This window comes from Zalophus californianus, chromosome 9 (genome assembly GCF_009762305.2).
Source record: "Zalophus californianus isolate mZalCal1 chromosome 9, mZalCal1.pri.v2, whole genome shotgun sequence".
Classification (NCBI taxonomy): domain Eukaryota; kingdom Metazoa; phylum Chordata; class Mammalia; order Carnivora; family Otariidae; genus Zalophus; species Zalophus californianus.
This window is the reverse complement of record NC_045603.1, coordinates 26,455,673-26,478,923: the sequence shown is the minus strand read 5'-3', so window position 1 is coordinate 26,478,923 and position 23,251 is coordinate 26,455,673. Positions and strand designations below refer to the sequence as shown.

At 39.6% G+C, this 23,251-nt stretch overlaps 2 protein-coding genes across 6 annotated transcripts in view; one reads left to right on the top strand and one right to left on the bottom strand.

The window, feature by feature from the left end:
• Window positions 1-16,924, top strand: part of PLXNC1 (plexin C1) — a 144,285-nt gene extending 127,361 nt beyond the window's left edge. The window contains exons 24-31 of one of the 2 annotated variants that reach the window (XM_035721856.1): window positions 3,889-3,943; window positions 6,360-6,391; window positions 6,487-6,594; window positions 7,781-7,944; window positions 9,834-9,981; window positions 12,814-12,954; window positions 13,200-13,274; window positions 14,438-16,924. In XM_035721856.1, coding sequence (XP_035577749.1) covers window positions 3,889-3,943; window positions 6,360-6,391; window positions 6,487-6,594; window positions 7,781-7,944; window positions 9,834-9,981; window positions 12,814-12,954; window positions 13,200-13,274; window positions 14,438-14,542 — 828 coding nt within the window. In that variant the 3' untranslated portion in view covers window positions 14,543-16,924. The remainder of the gene's footprint in view (window positions 1-3,888; window positions 3,944-6,359; window positions 6,392-6,486; window positions 6,595-7,780; window positions 7,945-9,833; window positions 9,982-12,813; window positions 12,955-13,199; window positions 13,275-14,437) is intronic. The other variant, XM_035721857.1, reaches the window with a different exon arrangement.
• Window positions 16,925-17,806: 882 nt separating this feature from the next.
• CEP83 (centrosomal protein 83) overlaps window positions 17,807-23,251 on the bottom strand; it is a 137,684-nt gene continuing 132,239 nt past the window's right edge. For 2 of the 4 annotated variants that reach the window (XM_027594072.2, XM_027594074.2), the window contains 3 exons: window positions 21,624-21,727; window positions 19,113-19,302; window positions 17,924-18,163 (listed from right to left, as the gene is read on the bottom strand). In XM_027594072.2, coding sequence (XP_027449873.1) covers window positions 18,059-18,163; window positions 19,113-19,302; window positions 21,624-21,727 — 399 coding nt within the window. In that variant the 3' untranslated portion in view covers window positions 17,924-18,058. The other 2 variants (XM_027594073.2, XM_027594075.2) reach the window with 2 other exon arrangements.

Here is a 23,251-nt window from a genome sequence, read left to right as displayed (position 1 = left end):
TGAGACTGGAAGGAATTTAATTTGAAATTGCCCTGTGTTACCAGTTCTGCTCTGGGCTGGAGAAACATTCCTGCCGCAGATCCATCTAGTGACATTAATCTTTCTTTGATTTAATTTGGTTTTCATTCTTAAAGTAGGGGCCCAGAGGATGCTCCCTGCCTCACAGGAGTACAGGAGGATTAATGAGTCACTCTTAGGAAAGCATTTGGAGCTCCTCAGATGGAACAAACAGCATCATATTTTTAACACTTTAGATCCTGTGGCACTTTTCAAAAAGGCATTTCTGTCCTTAACTCAGCAGCAGCTGACTTATGCAAAATAGAAAATGGAAACCTTCCCCCCACCCTGTTCCCCAACATCTGTAAATAAACTAGTTTCTGTCTTACAATGGCGTTAGTGTCACGTGGTGGAGGGGAATGTTCCAGCCCGAGAGCAGCTGTGAAAGTTAGAAATACACTTCACACACAGGCTCAGACACACACACAACTCATCCCTAATAAAATGCTTTTGCACTTGCTCTTGGGAGATAATTTCAGAGTAGAATTTCCTTGGTGCAAGCTGCGTCTGCGCTTTCCCAGTGCCTGAGCTCGGTGCCAGCAGTGAGTCGTTGCCAGCTCTTGAAAAGACATTTGAACTTTTGGCAGCGCTCCTTATCGGAAGGCCCATCCGTGGTGGTTGTGATTATAGAGTAAGGGTGCGCACGTTTAGCAAAACAAAGCATCTGACAGTAGTGGAGTATTGGCTCAACACTCAACAGGAGCCATTTGGGATTCATTCTTTGACAATTACCCAGAATGAATCACCAGCTTCCTTTTATAAAAAGATATTTATTGGCTTAGAAACCGAGCATATCCAGCTCTTCACGGGGAGGAATTTTGTAACGCTGTTCAAACATTCTCATAAACTTGGTGTCTGAGTGTTGCTAAGGGGGTGCCTGTGCCGAGTGTTTACTTGCATCAAATACGGAGGAGAATGGAAAAATCAACCAGAAAACAATGAATGGTTCAAGGGGAAAGGAGAGGATGTTTGGTAATAACAGCAGAGCAGAATTCAGTAAGAGTTCAGAATCCACGGTGGAGACACTTGTCAGAGGCCTGATGGCCCAGCCAGCCCCCGCCCAGTACTCCAGTACTCTCGCTCCCTCCAAGTGGTCGTGAACCCCAGCGGTTGGGGGCCTCTGGCCTCAAGGTAGCAGGTGGCTAGACACAGCTGGCTGGCCCGCTTCACTCGGGGCATCTCTGCAGGGTCGGCTCTGCTCTCTGTTCCTTCCTCTGTGGGTGCAACCTGAAGGAGATTCGGCTTTAATCCTTTGGTGCTTGCTAGGAAGGTTTGTACATTCTGATAACGAAATGTGCAGCAGGCCAGAGGAGTAATTCTAGGTTTCTACTTTTTTCCCAACTGGGGAAGGCTGGGTCCAAAGTAGAACTTGAGAATGGAGGGGAAAAGCACTGAGCTGACAGTGTTCTCAAGCGAAGGCGTTAATCCTCCCTCCACCATCCCAGAATGAAGGCAAGGATTTGTGTCTCCCTGACCTGCCTCTTCCTCAAGGCCCCCTTGTCTGAAATTTTTGTGGACTTAGCCCCTCAGAACAGTGAGGGCTGCCCTCTGCATCTTAGCATCTAGTCCCCTTGGCCTGAAGAGTGCTTCTCCTGGTTGGTTGTAGGGGAGGCCTGCACTGGAGGGCCATTTGGTGCTGGGTTCCACAGTCCCAAAAGGCCTCAGGTGAGAACTCCTGACTTTATTGACAAAAGAGGGTATGCATGGGTATTGCAATAGTGTGTCAGTGTGGTAAAAGCATTTATTTGTCAAATGTGTGAATTTAAAATCTGTGGCAGTTTTTTTTAGCAGCTCTATTGAGATATAATTTATATACCATAAAGGTCACCTTTTAAAATGTACAATTCAATGGTTTTCGGTGCATTTACAGAGTTGTGCAATCATCACCACAATCTAAGTTTAGAACATTTTCATCACCCCAAAGAGAAACTCGAATTCATTAGCAGTCAGTCACTCCTCATTCTTCCGACCCCTGCTTTAGGCAACTAGTAATCTACTTTCTGTATGTATAAATCTGTCTGTTCTGGGCATTTTATATAAATAGGATCATACAATATGTGGTCTTTTGTGACTGGCTTCTTTCACTTAACATATTGTTTTTGAGATTCCCATTGTAGCATGTATCAATACTTCTATCTTTTTATTGTATGGCAGTTTTTTTGTAGTATATTCATTCAATGCAATAATACAAAGTAATTTTAAAAGAAAGAACTGGTAGCTGCAACAATATGGATAAACATCGTAGACCTTATGTTGACCCTAAGAATCCAGACATAAGAATATATTTATACAGTTGACCCTTGAACAATGTGGGTTTGAATTGCGCAGGTCCACTTACATGCAGATTTTTTTCAATAAATACAGTATAGTACTATAAATGTACCTTATGATTTTAATATTTTTTCTCTAGCTTTATTGCAAGAATACAGTATATAATACACAAACATACAAAATATGTGTTGACTGTTCTTGATAAGGCTTCCTATCGGGCTATTAGCAGTTAAGTTTTAGGGGAATCAAAAGTTCTATGTAGAGTTTCAAATGTGCAGGCTTGGGAGGGAGTACCCCCTACCCCCATGTTGTTCAAGGGTCAGCTGTATTATATGATTCCGTTTATAAATGAAGTTCAAGAACAGATGGAAGTCAGATCAGTGATTACCTCTGGCTGAGGATACAGTGGTTACTGACTGGGAGGGGATAATGGGGGTACTTCTTGGGACCTTGAAATATTTTATATCTTGATGTGGGTAGTGCTTATATAGGTATGTATTTAAATGAACATTCACTGAGCTGCACACTTAATATTAGTGAACGTTAAGTGCCTTCCTGTAAGTTATACTTACATTTTAAAGTTTTTATTTAAAAGTGTATGCAATTCTTATGATTTCAAAAGCTCCTTTTTAAAAATATGATATAGCTGCAGAAAAGAGAAGAAATCATAAGTGTACCGCTGGATGAATGATCACAAAGTGAGCACGTCCTATAACTACCACTCAGGTCAAGAAGTAGAACGTTATGGGTACTTTAGAAGTCCCCTCCTGGTCCCTAACCCCTCTTTCTCCTGCAAATATCTAACATCGTAGTTTGACTGTTTTTGTGTTCATTTAGGTTTTTTTTTAGCTTTATGTGAATGGAATCACACAGTATATATACATTCCTTTGTGTGTCTTCTTTTGCTCAATATTATCATTATGAGGTTTACCCATGTAGTGTGTAGAAATAATTTGCTCACTTCCATTGTTCTATATTCTGTGGTATGGACATACTCCCAATTATTTATTCATTGATGATACTTGGTTGTTTCCAATATGGGGCAATTACAAATAGGATATATACTTCTTTCTGTTGGGTATATATCTAGATGTGAAATTGCTCTGTCATAGGATTAGACACCAGCTCTAGATAACACAGTTTTTGAACACCTGTTTCAGCATTTCTTAATATAGTAGGAACCTCAAAAAGTTAGTGGCCCAAGCCTCTCTTGACCCCTGAGAGGCTGGGGTACATCCTAGCACAGCCTCATCTTCCCCTCCTCCAGTGCGGGCCCACCTCCCAGTGGCCCCAAGACCCTGGCCTCCCCCTCCCAGCCTCACTACACCTCACTGCGTTGTCCGTGTCCTCCACAGGACTGTGAGCTCCTTGAGGGTAGAGATAGTGTCTTGGTCATCATTACAGCCCCAGCCTCCAGCACAGTGCCCAGAACACAGAATTTCTTGATAAATATTTAATAAGTGAGAGAATGTAAGATCCATCCAGCTATCTAATTCCTGGATGAAGTTGAGAAATACATTAAATTTTGAGAAATCATATATTTTTTATCTTTTCTTTCAGATATCAAATGGATCCACTATAAAGGTCTTTAAGAAGATAGCAAATTTTCCTTCAGGTAACCAATATAATGTTAACCTTTTGATCTCACCCACCTTTCTAAAGTATCGCTTTTTGCCTCTCTCAGATATATTGTCACAAAGGTGAGATTGAGCTGTTGCTATGTAATTCTCTGAAATTGGAGAAAAGCCATTTGATCGGTTTCTGTTCCTCAAAATGTGAGCCTTGCAAGGAGGCGGACAGGAAACAGTAAAGAGCAGTTGGCCGGGACTGCCCAGTACTAAGGAAGTTGCTGCCTCTTGACAGCCCTAAACTCAGGACAGAATCTGAGCCTTCCTTGCTCTATGCCAACTCCTCAGTAGGATGGGGGCAAATAGAGGAGACTCCTCTGGCAAACTAAGAGGGAAGCTTGTAGATAGTCACACAGCCCTGCAAGTACTGAACAAACAAGATAATCCACTTAGAAATCCAAATCTCCTTTGATAGCATCTGCAAAATTCCCAGAAAGTGATCGAGACAAACCAAATGGGGAGCTTTTATGGGAAAGTATATAAACTAGTCTCTAAACTCTCTACCACCTCCCTGATAGCCTCAGGACAAGAAAACATTTGTGATGGTGCCTTGAGAAAATCCCTAGATCCTGGTTCAGGTTGGTCTCCAGAGAAATTATACTCCAGCCAAGACAATCAGTCCTCAGCCCTTAGAAGGGTTTTGGGCCTCACCGGCAGGACTTCTCACACACACAACTGGAGGGGAGGCTTCCCGATTCCTGGATTCAATACTAAGGGCAGCCTGGTAGGTCCCAAGACCTAGTCAGTGCAAACAGGGAATGCAGGGACTCCAGTTAAATGGAAAGGATAATTTGGTAGGTTGTAGGACACCCTTTTGGGGATGCCCCCCAGTCCATCATTACATCTGGCTATAGTGAGAGAAGGCATCTTGCAGAGGGTGATGGTCATTCTGGCATAGGGGAATTGGTGTCCTTGTGTTATAAAAAGTGGAAGAGCTTTGTATTTTAAGCTTCAAAGATCAGGCCTTTGGCAGAGCTTACTCTTTGGGGATCTTGCATTTGGATTTCTTCAGGGGACCTCAGGGCAGTCAATGCCTCTGCTTCTTCCCTGTCCAGTTCAGCTGAGAACCATCATTTTGATCACTCCCCTGCTAACCCTTCAAACCTCCTGCCCCTGTCCCCTTTCACCACTGTCTCAGTCACAACCCCAGCCATAGATGAACCCAACTACTGGCCTTTTCTGAACTATACCCAGGCAGCCACTGGAGGAAAGTATGATTGGAGTCATTATAAATTCATGGTGCCCACATGATGGGGGACCCTCAATATAGCCTAAACGCACTGTTTCTCTAGGTAACTCCCTCTGTGTTCTCCAGAATTCTACCTTCTCTCCTCAGAGCTCTCTGACCCACAGAGCTCTATCAGCAGCTGATTTGATCCTGCACCTCACAGAGAAAACAGGAGTCACAACTCTTTCAACGTCCGCCACCAAACCTCCCACCCCACCTGTGTCTGCCCATTTCTTCCTCTGTGGCTCCCCTGGCATCCCAGGGTTTTCCTTCCTCACTTCCAAGGCCAGTCGCTCACCTGTGCCTTCCACCCCAATCTTTCCAGCCTTCCACACATTCTTACACCACAGATAATCTTGTCTCCCCTAAACTTTCTATAGCTCCCTGCCTACCGCAGTTTTTCCCTTAGTGTTTCAAGGTGTTCTAGTCTCCCTCATCTTCAATACAAAAAACCTAGTGCCTTAATCCCTCTTTTCCCCCCATTTACTGCCACATTTCTTTCAGGGGTGTCCTCACTCTGTGCCCACTCTTGCGCTTGCTCTGGGAGCTCCAACTCATTGGCCTTCTTTTGGATCCCAGGAGGGCGTCGGTTCTTCCCACCTTAGGGTCTCCTCCATTTGCCTGGCTAACTCTAGTCATTAAGTTCAGCTCCAACATCCCTGCTCTGAGAAACCTCCCAGAGTAGGTTGGACCCTCATTAGTTACTTTCTTAGTATATACTTCTTCATAAGCCTTATCACAATTCCAGTTAAATAACTATAATTAGTCACAGAAAGTGTCTCATCGGCTAGGATGTAAACACCATTGAAGGGAGCTAGGTCTGTCTTATCACTACCTTTTGCCTGGGAGCCCCTGGCACTCAGTAGGTGCCCCGGGTGCATTTGTTAATGAATAAGGCTTGAACCTCTCCTACCCCACACCCAGCAAGGGACCACTCAGCCTGTTGGGAACCTGCTTCCTACTCCAGGCCCTGGCCCATTCTGTCTTCACGTTGTAAGATCTTAACGTGCAGCAGGGTGGGAAAAAAAAAAAAATGTAGCTATGAAGAGCTCAAGTGGAAGAGCTGGAGTAACCTCTTCTGTTCATAGCACAAATGGGGCATTTTATGAGAAGGCCAATTAGCCCGTGGTTGTTTTTTTAATAGACTGTTTTCTCTCCCTTTCTCTGGCATTCAGATGTGGAATACTCAGAAGACCACTGCCATTTGGTGAGTTCAGGCTTTCTTGTGCTTGCCCCTGAATTGGATGCCTTCTGTAGCACGAATGGTCTCCGTGGGTAACGCTTCTACTGTCTTCCCGTTAGATTTTACCAGATTCGGAAGCATTCCAAGATGTGCAAGGAAAAAGACATCGAGGAAAACACAAGTTCAAAGTAAAAGAAATGTATCTGACAAAGCTGCTGTCGACCAAGGTACACTTACTGTTCTGGGAGTGCTTTTATGGCTACCTTGGGGGTGTATGATGTGTTTGACTTAATTTCCACTGAAGTGTGAAAATGTTACAAATCCCTTGTGCCTTCTAGCAAAGCAAAATGAAAGTTTAAATTGTAAACACTTCCTACCCTCTTCTTTTTTATAAACCACGAAGATAACAGCACTTTACAAATTTTGACTATTGTGTCTTCAATCAGGGATTTAATATTGTTCCCAATCCCTTTACCCACCATTTCACTATTGTTATTTTTTAGGTTGATGGCATAATTACTTCTTTTTGTTTGTTATTATAGATGAGTAATAAAACTCCCTCTCTGAATTGCAAATAAATGAAGGGTGGGGTCAGTGACTATAAGCCTAGTAAATCTTTTTTTTTTTTTTTCCATTTTAAAGTTAAGGATGCTGTTCATCTATAAAAAATGTCAGATGTAAAAGCCGGTGGAATACCAAATCAGAAGCAAATTTTACTTTATCTGGCTTGTAGTGGGATTAACAGAAGCCTGTGGTGATCCTTTTTTTTTTCTTTTTTCCTGAAATGACTACCAATATAAATGCTATTATCTACACCTGGCCCTGGTCTCCTGATGGGCATGCGTCTTCAGATTATAGCAGAGGGTATGCTTAGAGCTCAGTAGATTTGTTTAGTGGACAGAGGACAGCCAGAGCCTCTTGATTTTCTCCTCTGTCCCACAGAGCTCTGCCTATTTGGCTTTTGTGAAACACTCAAATGTTTTGGAAAGTACATAATAAAAACCTCTATGATGGAAATACATGCAACAAAAAAATTCAGGGAACTGAGCAACGTTGAGTTTTTCCGGGCTGAACATAACTAATAAAAGCTAAACATCCGTGGCATCTTGGTTTCTGTATACAGCCCTACAACTGACATTTCAACTGCTAGAGATTTTTCTAAGATATCTTCTCTGTTGACTAAACAATCTTCTTATCAGCAAGAAGCTGATGAACCAAATGTAAACCTGGGCATGGATTTTCAGGGCCCTTGTCCCATACTGTGAGTGTTGGCCTCATTTGATCATTTGCCATATTTTCTCTTCTATACATCATTTTCTCTGAACTGGGATTTCATTTTCCATTGTATTCAAAACTGCTTTTTTTTTTTTTTTTTTTTTAAATCTCCCAAGTCTGATGTTCTCTGTCTTTCAGGTGGCAATTCATTCTGTGCTTGAGAAACTTTTTAGAAGCATTTGGAGTTTACCCAACAGCAGAGCCCCATTTGCTATAAAATACTTTTTTGACTTTTTGGATGCCCAAGCTGAAAACAAAAAAATCACAGATCCTGATGTCGTACATATTTGGAAAACAAACAGGTGGGAATAAACAGTAGGTGATTACTATTTTCAAGAATCTGGGACAGAATCTTAACTGAAAGGAGGGCCTGGATAGTCACAGGATTCATTATCCCTAGACCAGAATCTTTTGGCGTGGTAAGCTATCAGGTCAGAACAGATTCTTCCTCTGTTACTATTTTTAAATAAGAAACAAACCCTTCCTATGCTGAGATCCTATTCTTTAGGATAAAATAAACTTTATTATCTTTAATGTGTGAAAAAGACCTTATATGGAATGTTAAATGTAGCTTGTATCTTAGCAAAAGATAAGAAATCAGTATTTTGTAGTTTTATTATACAGTTTTCCATTAGAGAATACTTAATCATTTTGCAGTTACCAAGCTGTCTACACTCTGATTCTGCAAGGACATTTCTGTTTTTATGTGATCCAGTGCAGTGTTTAGATACCATGAGAATCTGCCAAAGGACTGTGTTTTGTTTTCTAACATTTTACCTTAAGCTGAGGCAAGGCATCTGGGTCTCCTCTCAACTTCTTCTCAGTAAAGAAACATGGCTCATTACCTCTATTTGAAATACTTTGTGCGTGAGCTGTGAATAAGACTCGGTGTTAAGGTGTAGTCGAAGTTTCCAATGCAATCTCAAGCCCTCCTGAGCACTGAGGGTGGGCAGACCAATTTAAATAAATATGAAAAGCTGAAGTTCCAGAGCTCTAGGTCTCATCTTCTCCCATTTAATCCAGGTCTGTCCCAACTATCTACACTGGCTCACTGCCATCCTGTGTTCTAGGCTCTGATTCCCTGGTCCTGCTACTTCCACACCAAGCGTGGGTGCTGCAAGCACCCATTCCACTGGGAAGATTGTGGCATCTGAGCAGGGGCAGTAGTCAGGAGAGTAGAGCTAGGGAGAGGCCCAACGGCTTTATGCTGCAGGTAGTTTGCTAGGCCAGAGCTGAGAAGGAGATGATAATGCAAGGACTCTGAATGATTCCCAGGTTCGTGTTCAAATATTTGAGTACCTACTCTGTGCCACGCACTGTTAGGTGCCGGAAAGATAGCAATGAACTGAAGAGACAAAGATCCATGTTCACACAGAGCTTGCATTCCAATGAGTGGAAGAGGTCATAAATGGGCGATGGCTAGTATATTAGGTTAGGACAGCAGACAAGGTGGGAAAGGAAGATAGAGAGGAACAGGGCGGAGTGCTCAGAGGAGGCCTACGGGGAGGACAGTCAGGTCGGGTCTTGCAAGAGGTGAGGGCATAAACCATGAGACTATCTGGTTGAAGACAGTGTCTGGAAGATGGACAACAAAATCAAAAGTTCTCTGAGGCACACGCTTGCCTGGTATGCATGAAGAACAGTGAAGAGGCCAGTGGTGCCGTTAGAAGGAAGAAGGGGAACAGCAGCAGATGGGGGCCTGGGCCCCGACCGTGCAGGGGCTTTATCCCCAGCGGAGGGAGAACACAGAGCGTTTTGAGTGGAGGAGGGACACGATCTGACTCCAGGTTAAGAAGACTGCCGGTAGTTGTGGGAGAATTAACTGTGAGGCAACGGTGCCTTACACCAGGGTGTAGCACTTAGAGGGGGTGAGCAGAGGTGAAGTTCTGGAGACGGGATGAAATGTTCTCACGGGTAGCCATCATCTAACATAACCGAGAACTATCTGGAGAAAATTCTCGTCAGTGGTCACTTTCGTGTTTCTCCTCTTCTAGCGCTCCCATCCAGCAGCGCTTCTCAGTTAACCCTTTCTTGTTCTGAGTGATGCTGCCATCCATCACTCGGTATATTTGGCAAAGCAGACTTGCATACTTCAATAACAAGGGCAAAATCACCCATTTACAAACTGTGATAAACAGAGCATCTGCCTCCTACGAAGGGCTGTATCTGAAAAGAGATTTCTCTTCAACAGCCTTCCTCTTCGCTTCTGGGTAAACATCCTGAAGAACCCTCAGTTTGTCTTTGACATTAAGAAGACACCACACATAGACGGCTGTTTATCTGTGATTGCCCAGGCATTCATGGACGCATTTTCTCTCACAGAGCAGCAACTCGGGAAGGTAAGGCCTAGCTTTAGTATTTCTTAGATGTCCTTATATATATATATACTCCTGTGAGTCTGAAGCATTCTTTCTTGTAAACATCCAAACAAAAATCCATAGCCGCTAAAAAGAGTCAGTGGTAGTAACTGAAAATTTTTTTCTTTAAAAGCTGTCTCATTTATTTTTCATCTAGTCAAAAAAAAAAAATTATTCTCCCCATCCTACTGCAGAACTCCGCCTGTGAATACCTTTACCACAAAAAGTATAAATTTTGTTTCCTAGAAAAACATTCTGCAGGCAGTACTAAACTATGAAACTACTGAATTTTGCTTAGCTAAATTAACCCCATCGGAATATAGTTGACCCTTGAATAATGGGGGATGATGGGCACCAATCCTTCATGTAGTTGAAAATTACCCTGTAACTTTTGGCTTTACCAGCACTTAACTATTAATAGCCTACTGATGACTGGAAGCTTTGCTGTTAATATAAATAGTCCATTAACACATACTTTATATATGTTATATGTATTAAATACTATATTCTTAAAGCTAGAGAAAACATCAAGGAAATCATAAGAGAAAATGTATTTACAGTACTGAACTCTGTTGAAAAAACTCCACGAAGAGTAAAACAGACCCACATAGTTCAAAACCATGTTGTTCAAGGGTCAACTGTACACCTAAGAGTCTACCTGAATATAACAGATTGCTCCTGGGGAAGAAAATCTTGCCTGAGATTTCTGTCACCACCAGTTTGTCAGTTCATAATCAGAACATCAATATTGTTTTTCTTTTGGCTTTCTTTGCTGAGCAAAAGCCCCAGGAAATCAAAGAAAGATAAAAATACAGAGCAAACTTTGAAAGGGATGTTTTGGTCTTATTCAAGCCCTCCAGAATGTATTAAACTGAGCAATATCTGTGCCTAATGGATTTCAGAAAATCTTTTAATACTGAGTGGTGTCCCTTTGGTGTAAGGACTGAGAGAGTGCCTGGAATGAAATGTGGTTGATGTTTCATAGGTGCCTCAGCCTCCTAGTCTAAATCTGTAATATCACCACTATTTCTGCAAAACAAACCTGTCTTTACTTTTGTCTTCCTAGCATCGCCTTGTCTCTCAAGGTAAAATCCTTTGGGTTATCTCGACTCCTCCTCCTCCCTCCCTTACCTAATTGGTTACCACTCATTGCCATCTCCAGGTCTGGTTTTGTTTTTTTTTCCTCATTCTAACCTCTCCCTTCATCCCCTCTCCCCTAACCTTCTCCTTTTCGCTGTCTCACGTTGTCATTCTAAAACAAAAACCCGATCTTTTCAGTCTCCTGCTTAAATATTGTAAATACTCCCCATTACCTACCAGGTAAAATCTTCACAGTGCCACGTGGCCCTTCCTGATTGGGTGTCAGGCCTCTTTTCTGGCAAACTCCATATACTTTCTATGCTACAGCTTTTACTTTTCCCAAATTTACCATGAACTTGTTTTCATATCCCTTTCCTGTCTCATAACCCCTCTGTCTTGTAAAACTCTTGTTCATTCATTCATTCGCTCCACAAACACAACTTCCTAATGTGTACCAGAAACTGTAGGAGGCTGTGATCAGTCTAAATATACCTACTCTGTGAACGTTTTCCCTATACACTGCCCACACCAGTTCTTCATTTGACCCATGCAATGAAACACTAAAATGCTTCTTTATTCACAGTAAAAAAAAATTACTGTTAACTCATTCCTGTGTTCTTGGTATATTTCACTTAATCATCACAAGAACCACATAAGGTAGTTGTTACCTTTGTTTTACAGATGAGGAAATTGATGTTCTGAGAGGTTCCAAGTCTTGGTTAAGATTCCTCAAAGTTGTTAGGATCCCTAATTTGTCTCATTCCACGGTGCTTTTCTTTACACCCTGCTACTAATTATTGGTATCATAGTAACCACTATGTAAGTTTGTCTTCTGAACTAGATTATAAGCTCCTCAAAGGCAGGTACTGGTCTTTACCTCTTTGCACTCAATGTCTGCCACAGTTCCAAGCTAAATAAATTTTATTGAATGCATGATCACATGATTTGTGGATTCTACTTAAACTTGACAAAGAACTCAGTATAGGCATCCTTCAGAATGATGCAGCCACTAATAGGGCTATTCGTGCCCTCAATACATTGAAAAACGTACTGGGACATTAGCCCTATCATTAACTCACCCATCTTCCCTGAGTAGGAAATTCCAAAAATTTTGTGAAAAATGGCTTTTAAAAATAAAATCTTAATTTTTAGTATTATCACTATTATAATTACATAAAAACATTCAAGCTGACAGGGAACTTTTGTGAAATCAGACATTAGAGCCCCTAATACTAATGACCATGTACTTCCTTGAGAACAGTAGAAGATCTTTATAATCTAATAAAAGGGACAAGCAGAAAAATCCACCACCGCCAATTACTTACCACTTTCATGGTTATATAAAGGGCTCAATCAGACCTACAATCAAGTCTTTCATAAATGCCAAAATTCACTGGTGGGTGAGGATGAGAGCAAATGTTTTAATTCAGGCTTTTTACAACCATTAGTAATGAACTATGATTGAAATAAGTTCCATTGTTACAGTAACTCAAAATCATGCAAAAATAATAATTTTAGTTCTTTTATGAGAGGAAGGCAGAATATATTAGCATTTAATCTGCCTGAAAAGAACAGTGACTCACCAGAACTATCTGGATAGCAGTCAGTCATTCAGTCAACAACATTTATGAAGGCCCACTGCATGAAAAAGCTTTGCTACTAGGAGATAATAATGGTGGAGGTTCAGCTACACTGGTACTGTTATAAATTCCCCATGACTGTTCTATTTTTCAGGAAGCACCAACTAATAAACTTCTCTATGCCAAGGATATCCCAACCTACAAAGAGGAAGTAAAATCGTATTACAAAGCAATCAGGGATTTGCCTCCATTGTCATCTTCGGAAATGGAAGAATTCTTAACTCAGGAATCTAAGGTATTGTTAGAAAGTAGAAATAAGAGGGGTGCCTGGGTGGCTCAGTTGGTTCAGCTTTTGACTCTTGATTTTGGCTCGGGTCATGATCTCAGGGTCCTGGGATCAGGCTCTGTGCTGGATGTGGAGCCTGCTTAAGATTCTCTCTCCCTCTCTTAAAAAAAAAAAAAAAAAAAGAAATAATATTTGGTTACTTCTTTTTTAAAAAGTCATTTCAGAATCTCTCAACAAGACTCTCTTTCTTTAAGAAACATGAAAATGAATTTAATGAAGAAGTGGCCTTGACAGAAATCTACAAATACATCGTAAAATATTTTGATGAGGTAAGATTTTAAGTAACATTTTAAAAAAATGATAGGAGTCAGTCACCAGGATTTGGTTGTCAAGCGTTCTGTAGGTCTCAGGACAGCTCTGGCATCCCTAATGGCCAGAAAGGGAAGCCAGGAAGTCTGTCTGAGATGGGGGATCCTGGCACCAAGCCAGACCCTGCCTGTGGCTGCCCCTCTTCTAGTTTATCATGCTGCCCACCTTTGGACCAGCGTGAATTTACATTTGAGTTAATGGGGTCTGTAGCCACACTGACTCAGGATAACTTTGATGAGTAAGTAGTGGTCCTATTAAATAGGGCCAGCTTATGCTTGATTGTAATCTGCTAAAATGAAAGCTAAGCTTGTTAAATTGCCTAGATTCTGTATTCGATAGGTATATGAAAGTATAACATTATTTCTAACTTAAGCAACTATTTCAATAAACCATTCTCCTTTATGATTAATTCTCCTTAATTTGGATTTTTTTCTTTGGGAATTCACACAGACTCAGTCATCAGATGCGCTGTTTCCAAATATATGTTAATTCCCCTTCCCTGATTCCCCCCCACTCAGTCATGCTGGGACAGGCTATCCATGTCAATGGTGAGAATAGCTCACCAATTCCATTTGCTACTTGAAGATCAAGTGAAGCGCTAAGGTAGGGTAGAGGCAATGAGTTCCTTAACCATGATAAGCATCCCTTTTTCCAGGGGCCAGGGGTTAGAAGGGAAGCACTGGGGAGGGCAGGGGAGGGGAGAGGAGGCACTACACTGCCCAGGAGGGGAGGGGAGGGCAATATTCAACTCTGACCAGGATGCCCCTGCCTGCTGCATTTAAGAAGAAATACTTGCCTGCATGTTGGCTGCCCAGAATGCTTGCTGTGCTTGGAATGGCTGTGACATAATGCATAAAACAGGGCCTTGGAAGTCTGGCCCCATATTTGTAAGCAAATAGTTGGTATTTCTTGCTAGCTTCTATTTTAAGCCAAAGTGTTGTTGATCCTGTGATAATGACTTAGCAAAACAACTTGCAAAGTGAGTATGTAAATGATTGAAGAAAGCGTTGGCATCTGTTTCATACAGATTTTACCACTCACAGCATCAGGAATGCAAAAAAACCCCCCAGAATTGTAATGCTAAAACCACAATATCTAAAATAACTGTTCTAATTGTCAACAGATTCTAAATAAACTAGAAAGAGAACGAGGGCTGGAAGAAGCTCAGAAACAACTCTTGCATGTAAAAGTCTTATTTGATGAAAAGAAGAAATGCAAGTGGATGTAAGCACTCTGGGGACTGGCTTAATCTGGCAAAATTCTTCAGACGACTTGGGAGCAAAATGGCTGCTTGAGCTACTCTGTGTCATTAATTTTTAAAGTTTGCACATAGGTTCCACTTTGAGCACTGTCTTTTAGAGACCAAGGCACATGCACAGCTTTTAGAAAGCATACCAACCACTGTGCCTGTGCATATACTGTAGGAACCTTTCTGTAAATAGAGTCGAAGTGGTTGTTGCAAACAGCCTCCTTGTTTACAGAGAATACAGGGCCAGTAAGCAAGTGTCAGTTAACTATAGTCTCCACTTAAGCACAATGACAGCAGTGGTTTTGTGTCTGAAAACTAGTTATGTAGCACTTGTGACTACACTGCACCTCTGCAGAAAAGGGACACTGCCAGTGATCACAAGAAAATGTGAAATCAGTCATTTGGAAACAAGGTGGGAGTGTTAGGGCAACCTCGAGGATTTGCAGCATTGAAACTTTCCCCAGTAGTTCTTGGAAAAGCTGACCACGGAATTTGGTAGTGTGTACACTTAGCATTCGTGAGTGTGTGTGTGTGTTTTTAAACCAAAAACTGACAGTGTTGCAACATTGTTGAAAGGGCTCGTGTTTTTCAGTGGTCGCCAACTGCACTCCATCAACTCACCTCCATCTCACGAAGGAGCTCTAAAGCAAGGAGAGTGAGGAGGCTTTATTTAAATGCAACAGCATTTTACCCACTTTGTCCTGATGTGTGTTCCTTTTTTTCATTTTTTTCATACTAAATGTATTTGATAGTGGACATGTTGGCTATTGTAAAACAAAACATCATTAGTTTATTTCTGTCTAAAAACTTTGATCAGAACTATCTGTAGAAGAGTAACTCCCTCCCCTACTCCTACATTTCTATACTTGGTGTCTCCTTGCTTTAGATTTCTGGTGAACCCTGTGGTTATAAATACTTGTGTGTGATTAAAAAAAAAAAAAAGATACATTTTACATTTCATGAAATTGCTGTTCACACTGGAGTATTATATATGAATATATATGAGGCCCAAGGCCTGAAAAATATTAGTATACAACTTGGTATCTTAGTCTTACTATGTACTTTTTGAAAGTATTCCTCACAAGAGAAAGAATTCAAAATACCCATTTTATTCATGCCTTTCTTTTTAAAGAATTCCCTATCCAGTTATATTGTAACTGTAGTCTTTTTATTGCTGATTTTTTATTCCTGAATTTTTGCTGCTCATGACCAATTTTAATACCACTGTGTTTTCCTTCTATTAAATCAAAAGTAAAAAATGTAATTGGCAACTCTCACTTTCCTTGTGGCACCTTTTACCCTTGGTGTTCCAAATCCCAGATTAAGGAAAACATTTTTTCAAGTAGCAAGTAAAACATGGATCATATATTCCTTAGAATCTTTTACCAACATTGTATGGGATTATCAGGATTTAAATCTGAATCTGTCTTTGAAAATGAAATTCTTTTTGCTCCTCAGTTTCTGGCAAAGAGTAAGAGGTGATACCTCAACAAAATGATCAAATAAGCAGTTATTACCCTGATAGGCACCTTCCCAATCCCGTCACTTTTGACCATTGTCTGTCCAATGGACACACCTCAAAAATACTACCAAATAAAAGGTTACTTACAAGTATAAAGGTGAGAGGTCTGGTCTCCATCTAAGGCTGCTACAGTCTTGACATGAAGGCATTCATAAGAGAATAACAGGACAGTTGAGAGCCAAGGGTAGGAGAGTTGCCCAAAAGACTTCCCCTTCTTTAGGGTACAGAAATGCTAAGAAAAGGATCAGCTACAGCTTTATCTAAGTATTCAGTAAATGCTACATGAGGGTGTCCCTGTCCAGCTCTCTGGCACATGAGTCCCATGTGGAGCCCTACCTCCTCTTCCAGGGACGATGCTGCTGGGAACTTTGGGCAAGTCACTTACCTCTTTGTGCCTCAATTTCTGTATAATATTTCTAACCTACCTCATTGAGGTGGTGTGAAGATTCACTAATGTATGTAGCGTGTTTGTCAATCCTCCAGTGAAAAGCACTATCTAGATCACATTTTGGATCACATTAGCCAAACGCAGTAATGGCCAAATTAGATGTGTGCTGAAGACAATCAGTCACTGGGTCTATATTAAACTGCAACCAGAGAAACAAATGGCAAACAATTTCTATTTTCAAGTTTCTTTGCATATTTTTTTGGTGCAAACAATTCATTTATAAACTTTTTTTTCTAACACTAGTGTCTACAGCAGCATTTAAAAATTAATTCTGTTACCTTTTCCGTATTAGGGATTTAAAGTCTATTTCTTATTGTATACCCGATTGGAGCTGTACTTGGAGATGAATGTTTTAAATGTCTATATCCAAAAATAAACATTTTGATGTAAATGTGGACTGTTTGTCTTTTTTTTCTTCAAATGTTCTAGTTATAATAGATTTTTTATTCTAAGTAGCTCCATGGAAATTATCTAGGTGCCAGCGCGAATGTGAATAAGCAGCTCTGTAATGTAAGTACATCTAGTTTCTTCTAAATGACGCTAAGGAATGCTCATTTACATCCCTGGCCTCCACTATCTACCTGGACTTTTGATCCTGAAGACTTCTGGATAATGAACATTCCACTTAGTTTGGCGGACTTGAACTGTGCCTTGTTGACGTTAAGTTATTCCAGTAGAATTCCTTTAAAAGAGGTTAGGGATACACAGAAATAAAACATTTATAATAATTTGGTTAGATCCAAAACAGTGGGAGGCAACATTAAATACCAACAATATTTCTAAGGGACCCCATGGGGGTTCAAGTTTTACAACAAATGGCCCTTGTTTTATACAGTCACGGGTTTAATTATTTGTACTTTGTGGCTTTGGGTTAGAATAGAAAATAACAATGAGACTGCGACATTGCTAAATACACAATGTATGGTCAAGACAAAATTAAACACAATATAGAAAAATATTTATTAAGCTCTTTAATTATGTGCACACAGCTTTACAACGGTAGCATTTTATAATATTTATATATCTTCAAGTTTTGTTTTTTAATGCTTTTAAGTCATCTTTTTTCAAGAACTAGAGAACTCTAGTTCTATATAATAAACCGGAAAATGTTTGTTTACTGACCCTATTACTGCCAACTATCTCAAAGAGGCAGAACGAATTCAACATGGGCATATTGCAGGCAAAACACCAAAAAAAAGAGCCAAAAAACTTCAAAGTGAAAATAAAATAATTTAAAAACTTGATTCCCTAATTCATTCATCTTTTTTTTAACAACATTCTCAAAGGGTTGTCAATAAATATTCTAAATATCTCTGGAGTTGTTTTAATGCTTCACTTGTCATTAGCATAATCCTAAAATCCTGACACTGATGCAATATATAGTACGTAGCCAGTACCTTTACTTGAGACACAAATGTTCTGGCAAATGGTAATACAATATCTAAATGCCACATATGTTAAAACTTCAAGCTTTATTGAGTCACACTGATTTCATCCCTTTTGATCTGCTTTTTCTCTAAGAACATCATTCCCCAGGAGATCCAAGTTCCTCTAGTTGTTTCCTTTGTGTTGTTTCTAGTTCTTCTAGTCTTTTGCGAAGTAGAGAGAGTTCCCTTTGATGCTGTTCCTCCTTAAAAGCACAGAAAAAGAATAAAATAAACTCAGAAAAACGGCTAGAAAAATAACTGCTAGTTATTTCCATATTAGAAAAATATGCCTGAGCGGCTCTTTCACTCGGGCCTGCAACATCTGGCACGGAAAGGATGACCATTTTAGCAGTGAGAAGACAGCAGTGCAGGCCAGCTACTAACTAGTCCTTGCTTCTGTCTTGCCTCAGGCACTAGCCTTCAGCAAATCCCAAAGTCTGTTCTATCTAGGTATAAAACTCACCAGGGAGTGAATTAGAAAATACTAATGCTTACAGGCCAACGTTCTAACAAGGCTGGAGTTTAATAGCAGTTTAATATAAACAAAGCACTTGGTCTGAGATTCAATTCAGTGAATAAATCTTTGGTGCTTATAACATTATAAAATGTAATTACTTATTAACAGCTCATCTTTCGGAAAATCATCCCATCCATTTGATTCCTTCAACATCTCAGGGAACTAATACAGTAGAACGAGCCCAAGATTTGGAATCAGATTTAGGTTTGACACTTCAATTCTGTCACTTATTAACTATGACCTTAGGCAAGTCACTCCACCTCTGACTCAGCTTCCTCATCTGTAAATTGGAATAATAACACCTTCCCTCAAAGTATTTTCCATTAGGATTAAATATTGTATGGAAAATGCATAATGCAGAGCATTAGTAAATGCTCAGTAGTGGTTAGTAATCGAGTGAGCTGTAAACTCTAGGTTATTCAAAGACTCATCAATCAAGTTTCTTCTTTTCAACTGCCCAGGAGATTTCACTCCTAGCACCATTACTAAGGGACAGAATAGATTCAAATCCACTTTGCTTCTACCAGCAAATTTCTATGATAAAGATTTGAGTTTTTAACTCTGAATTTAAACAGGTAAAAACTTACAGAAATGTTAGTGCCTTTTTTTTTTTTTTTAACCATAAATGCTCATACCTGCATATGAGGAGGAAAGGATAGGTCCATGCCTGGAACCATGGCTGATGACTGAAAGCTAACAGGATTGACAGATGCTGTTGGAGGTATGTTAGGAACCAAAATTAAACTTCGAAATTCATTATGTCTTCTCTGTATGTCCTTTAGTCTTTTTTGAAGCCTTGTATATTCTTCAAATGGAACATTTTGTCTTAAAAAAGAAAAAAAGTGTTTCTGTTCTTTAATAGTTATACTCTTGTAGAACAGTATGATTCACAGATTTCCAAACTGGAAGAAAACGGACTTCAAAACTGTAAGATTTATCCGTATATGATATATACATAAAACTCTATCTAAAAAGATAAACAGAAATATGACATCTTAATCATATGTTATTACTGTTAGCACTGCAAGCTTTCAACTCATTTTTATTATTTTTTAAAGATTTATTTATTTTAGGGTGCCTGGGTGGCTCAGTCTGTTAAACGTCTGCCTTTGGCTCAGGTCATCATCCCAGGGGCTCCCTGCTCAGTGTCTGCTTCTCCCTCTGCCCCTCCCCCCTGCTTGTGCTCCCTCTCCCTCAAATAAATTAAATCAAATCTTTTTAAAAAAAGATTTATTTGAGAGAGAGGGTGAGAGAGTGCATGCATGCGCGTGCACGCATGCAGGGAGGGGGAAGAGGAGAGGGAGAATCTCCAGCAGACTCCCCAGTAAGCGGGAAACACAACTCGGGGGGGCTTGATCTCATGACCCTGAGATCATGACCTGAGCCAAAACCAAGAGGTGGATGCTTAACCAACTGAGCCACCCAGGCAGCCCAACTATCAACTCATTTTAAAGTTTTATTTGCCAATTAATCAAAGATTAAAAATCTTTCAATACTTTTACTTTTATTTCCACTCCACTCCACCAACCCATAAATCCTGAAACTGAAGACTCCTTAAACCAAAAAGGGTGTGTTATTTTATAGAAGGAATCAAGTAGAAAATAGAGAAAATAGTAGGTTGAGTCACATGAAATTATCATTTTTATAGGTAAAATATAGTCCAATATAGGGAATTACATGTTGTTCAAGCTAATTATTAAAAATGTAGCTAATGGGCGTGCCTGGGTGGCACTTAAGCCAACTCTTGGTTTCGGCTCAGGTCATAATCTCAGGGTCAGGAGATCAAGCCCACATGGGACTCTGAGCTGAGCAGAAGCCTGCTAAAGTTTCTCTCTCCCTCTCCGCTCCCAACCCACCCACATGCACACACACTCACTCTCTGTCTCGCTCTCTCAAATAATTCTTAAAAAAGAAATGTAACTAATGACAAAGGTGAAGCTACCCACCAACTTTAGGGGAAAAGGATTTGGGATAAAAAAGCTAACTTTTCAGGCCTTTACATACCATCACCTTTTTGGACATGAATTTCCTGACCGTCAACCACACCACTAATTAAATACAGTTTTCAAAACCACTCAAAGTTCTAGATGATCAGTGCCATGGCTGCCCAATCTTGATAATATTGATAATATTTCAAAATTAATGGTTATAGAAGAGGTAGGAAATTGAATTTTGATTTAAAAGAAATTTGGTGGCTTCTTACTTTGGAACAGAGTATTATAAAGCTGGCATGAATTTGGGACCCCTGGATAGCTCAGTCAGTTAAGCACCTGACTCTTGATTTTGACTCAGGTCATGATCTCAGGGTTGTGAGACTGAGCCCCATCTGCTTAAGATTCTCTCTCTCCCTCTGCTCTCCCCTCGACTCTCCCATTTGGAAAGGAAAGGAAAAGAAAAAAGAAAAGAAAAGAAAAAAAAAAAGGGCATGAATTCCATAGTCTATAAACTTCAGGTTTCCAGAAAAACAACTTTCACATTTTGGTAACAATCACATCCAAGGAAGACAGGTGCACATTCTAAATAAAACATCACTGCTTGATATTATAGGCAATTTCCATTACAGAAAAGTCTGACACTCTCTCGTGCTAACGGCTACCACTGACATTAGCTGAATTTGAAAAGTCTGTATTAACTAGAATCAAAGAGGTCATACAATGCCACTACCACTAAGTTAATATGGCAAATCATCTCTGCTCAAACATGCTCATCATGCAGATTATTAGCTATGTTTGTATGTAAATGAAAAACCAGAAGCTTTGGGCCAATAATATTTTTCCACAATCAAAAATCTTGATTCAAAATTCCAGACACATTTTTGGAACTATGCAATGCTACAACTCTCTTGTCTCAGTAGCAAGAACTCACACCACTCCTGGCTACCAAAGCCAGTGACCTTTCCTGTCAGTCCCAACCATAACACAAATGCCTGGCATATGTTAAAGACCTTCTGGTTTGAAGGAACAGTCAGCCAGAAAAAAAATAATAAGGATAATGAATTAGGAGTACAACAGTTTTAGAATTCTTTTAAACATAAAAGAAAACAAGTGCATTATGGAGAAAACAATGAAAGAAAGTATATTTTAAAAGATCAGTATCAAAGCTCTATAATGTCACTATATGGGATATGTATTTATACAAACAATTACCTATTTAACACCTGATTTTCTGTTTCTAATTCTTCTCTCTTTGCCTCTAAGACTTCTACTTTCTCCTGCAGTCTCTTCAATTTGTTTTCATGAAGAGATTTTCTCTAGAAAAAAAAGAAACAATGTGAGCAAATACATTAATACAAAATCTCCTCTTTGAACAAAATATAGAGAGAATATTTTACTCAACAAGAGAAATTTTACTTATTTTCAGTGAATACTAGGAAGAAAGATTAGTAGATATGATTCTTATTGAAAACGGCAAAGATAATAAGCCACAAATGTACCTCATATCTTCATTGTGACAAACAGAACTGTTATGAATGCCAAACCAGAAAATGGGTATCAATAACTAACTGCTGCCAATAAAATATCTAAAAAAGGGAGTCAAGTTTTACTAATGAGTTTACCTGTCACCTGATAAGGAATCACAAGCTCTTTATTTTCCCAAAAGATACGTTTTATAAAAGAACTAAAAATTTAAAAATAAAAGCATGCTTACAATTGATAAATTGTTACCAAAGCAATAAAGGATCAGAAAGCTAAAACAGATTATGGATGCATCTCAGATTGAAAGTATGCCTTTCTATATATTAAAAAGAAAAAATTTAAACTTTACAAAGGGAAAATTTTCTAATATGGAAAAATCGGTATAATGCAAAAGTGGTATATAAACAAAGGTAGTTTTTCATTTTTATACGAGGTTTTGTTTTTTTATAGAAAAAATATGTATAAATGTTGCAACTCATTTAGTAGCTACAGACCTTTCAGGTATTTGTTTTGTAACTCTTTTACTGAAGTATATCAGGCTTATAGAAAAATGCACAGAATGTAAACGTAAAGCAAAATGTAAAAGCACAAAGCAAATGCTGACCCTCTTACCTCATGGGTCAAGAGCACTGCCATACCAGAAGTGCCCCGACCCCTCCTCTTTTCAATCTCTACCCCCTTCTGTCCTCTGAAAAGGCAACCAATTTACTTCCAAAGCTAGAGCACAGTTTTGCTGATTTTCATATGACCAGAATCATAGTCTATTTGAAACTCTTTTACAAATGGCTTTTTTCACTCAAGATTGTGAGATATATTCATGTTCTTGCTTACAGGAATAGTACATTGCCACATGTTGTCCTGTACTTACGAATATCACATAGTTTAATGTATCTACCTGGTCCACCACTGAGGGTCATCTTGGGTTATTTCCAGTTGGGAAATAACACTGCTTTGGGCATTCTTTCTCATGCTTCCCATCACTTCCCATCCTCCAGCACCCCAAAAGGTTACCTCGCGCCTCCTCCCCTCTACCCTGGCAAAGGAACCATTCTTCTGTCCTTAATCACAAGTATATATTTATATGTTTACAGGTAATTTAGAACTCTGTCTATCCACCAATCTACCTGAATTTAAAGAATCATACAGTATATACTCTTCAGTCTTTGGGGTTTTTTGTTGTTGTTAAATATGTTGTCCATATGACTAAGCCATATTATCGTATGGCAGTTCTTTTCCATTGTTATGTTGTCATCCATTTTATAAATATACATCTAACCCATTCTCATAATGAAAACCAGAACTGTTTCAATGTTGAGGTTATTATGAATAAAGTTTCTATGAACATTCTTTAACATGTT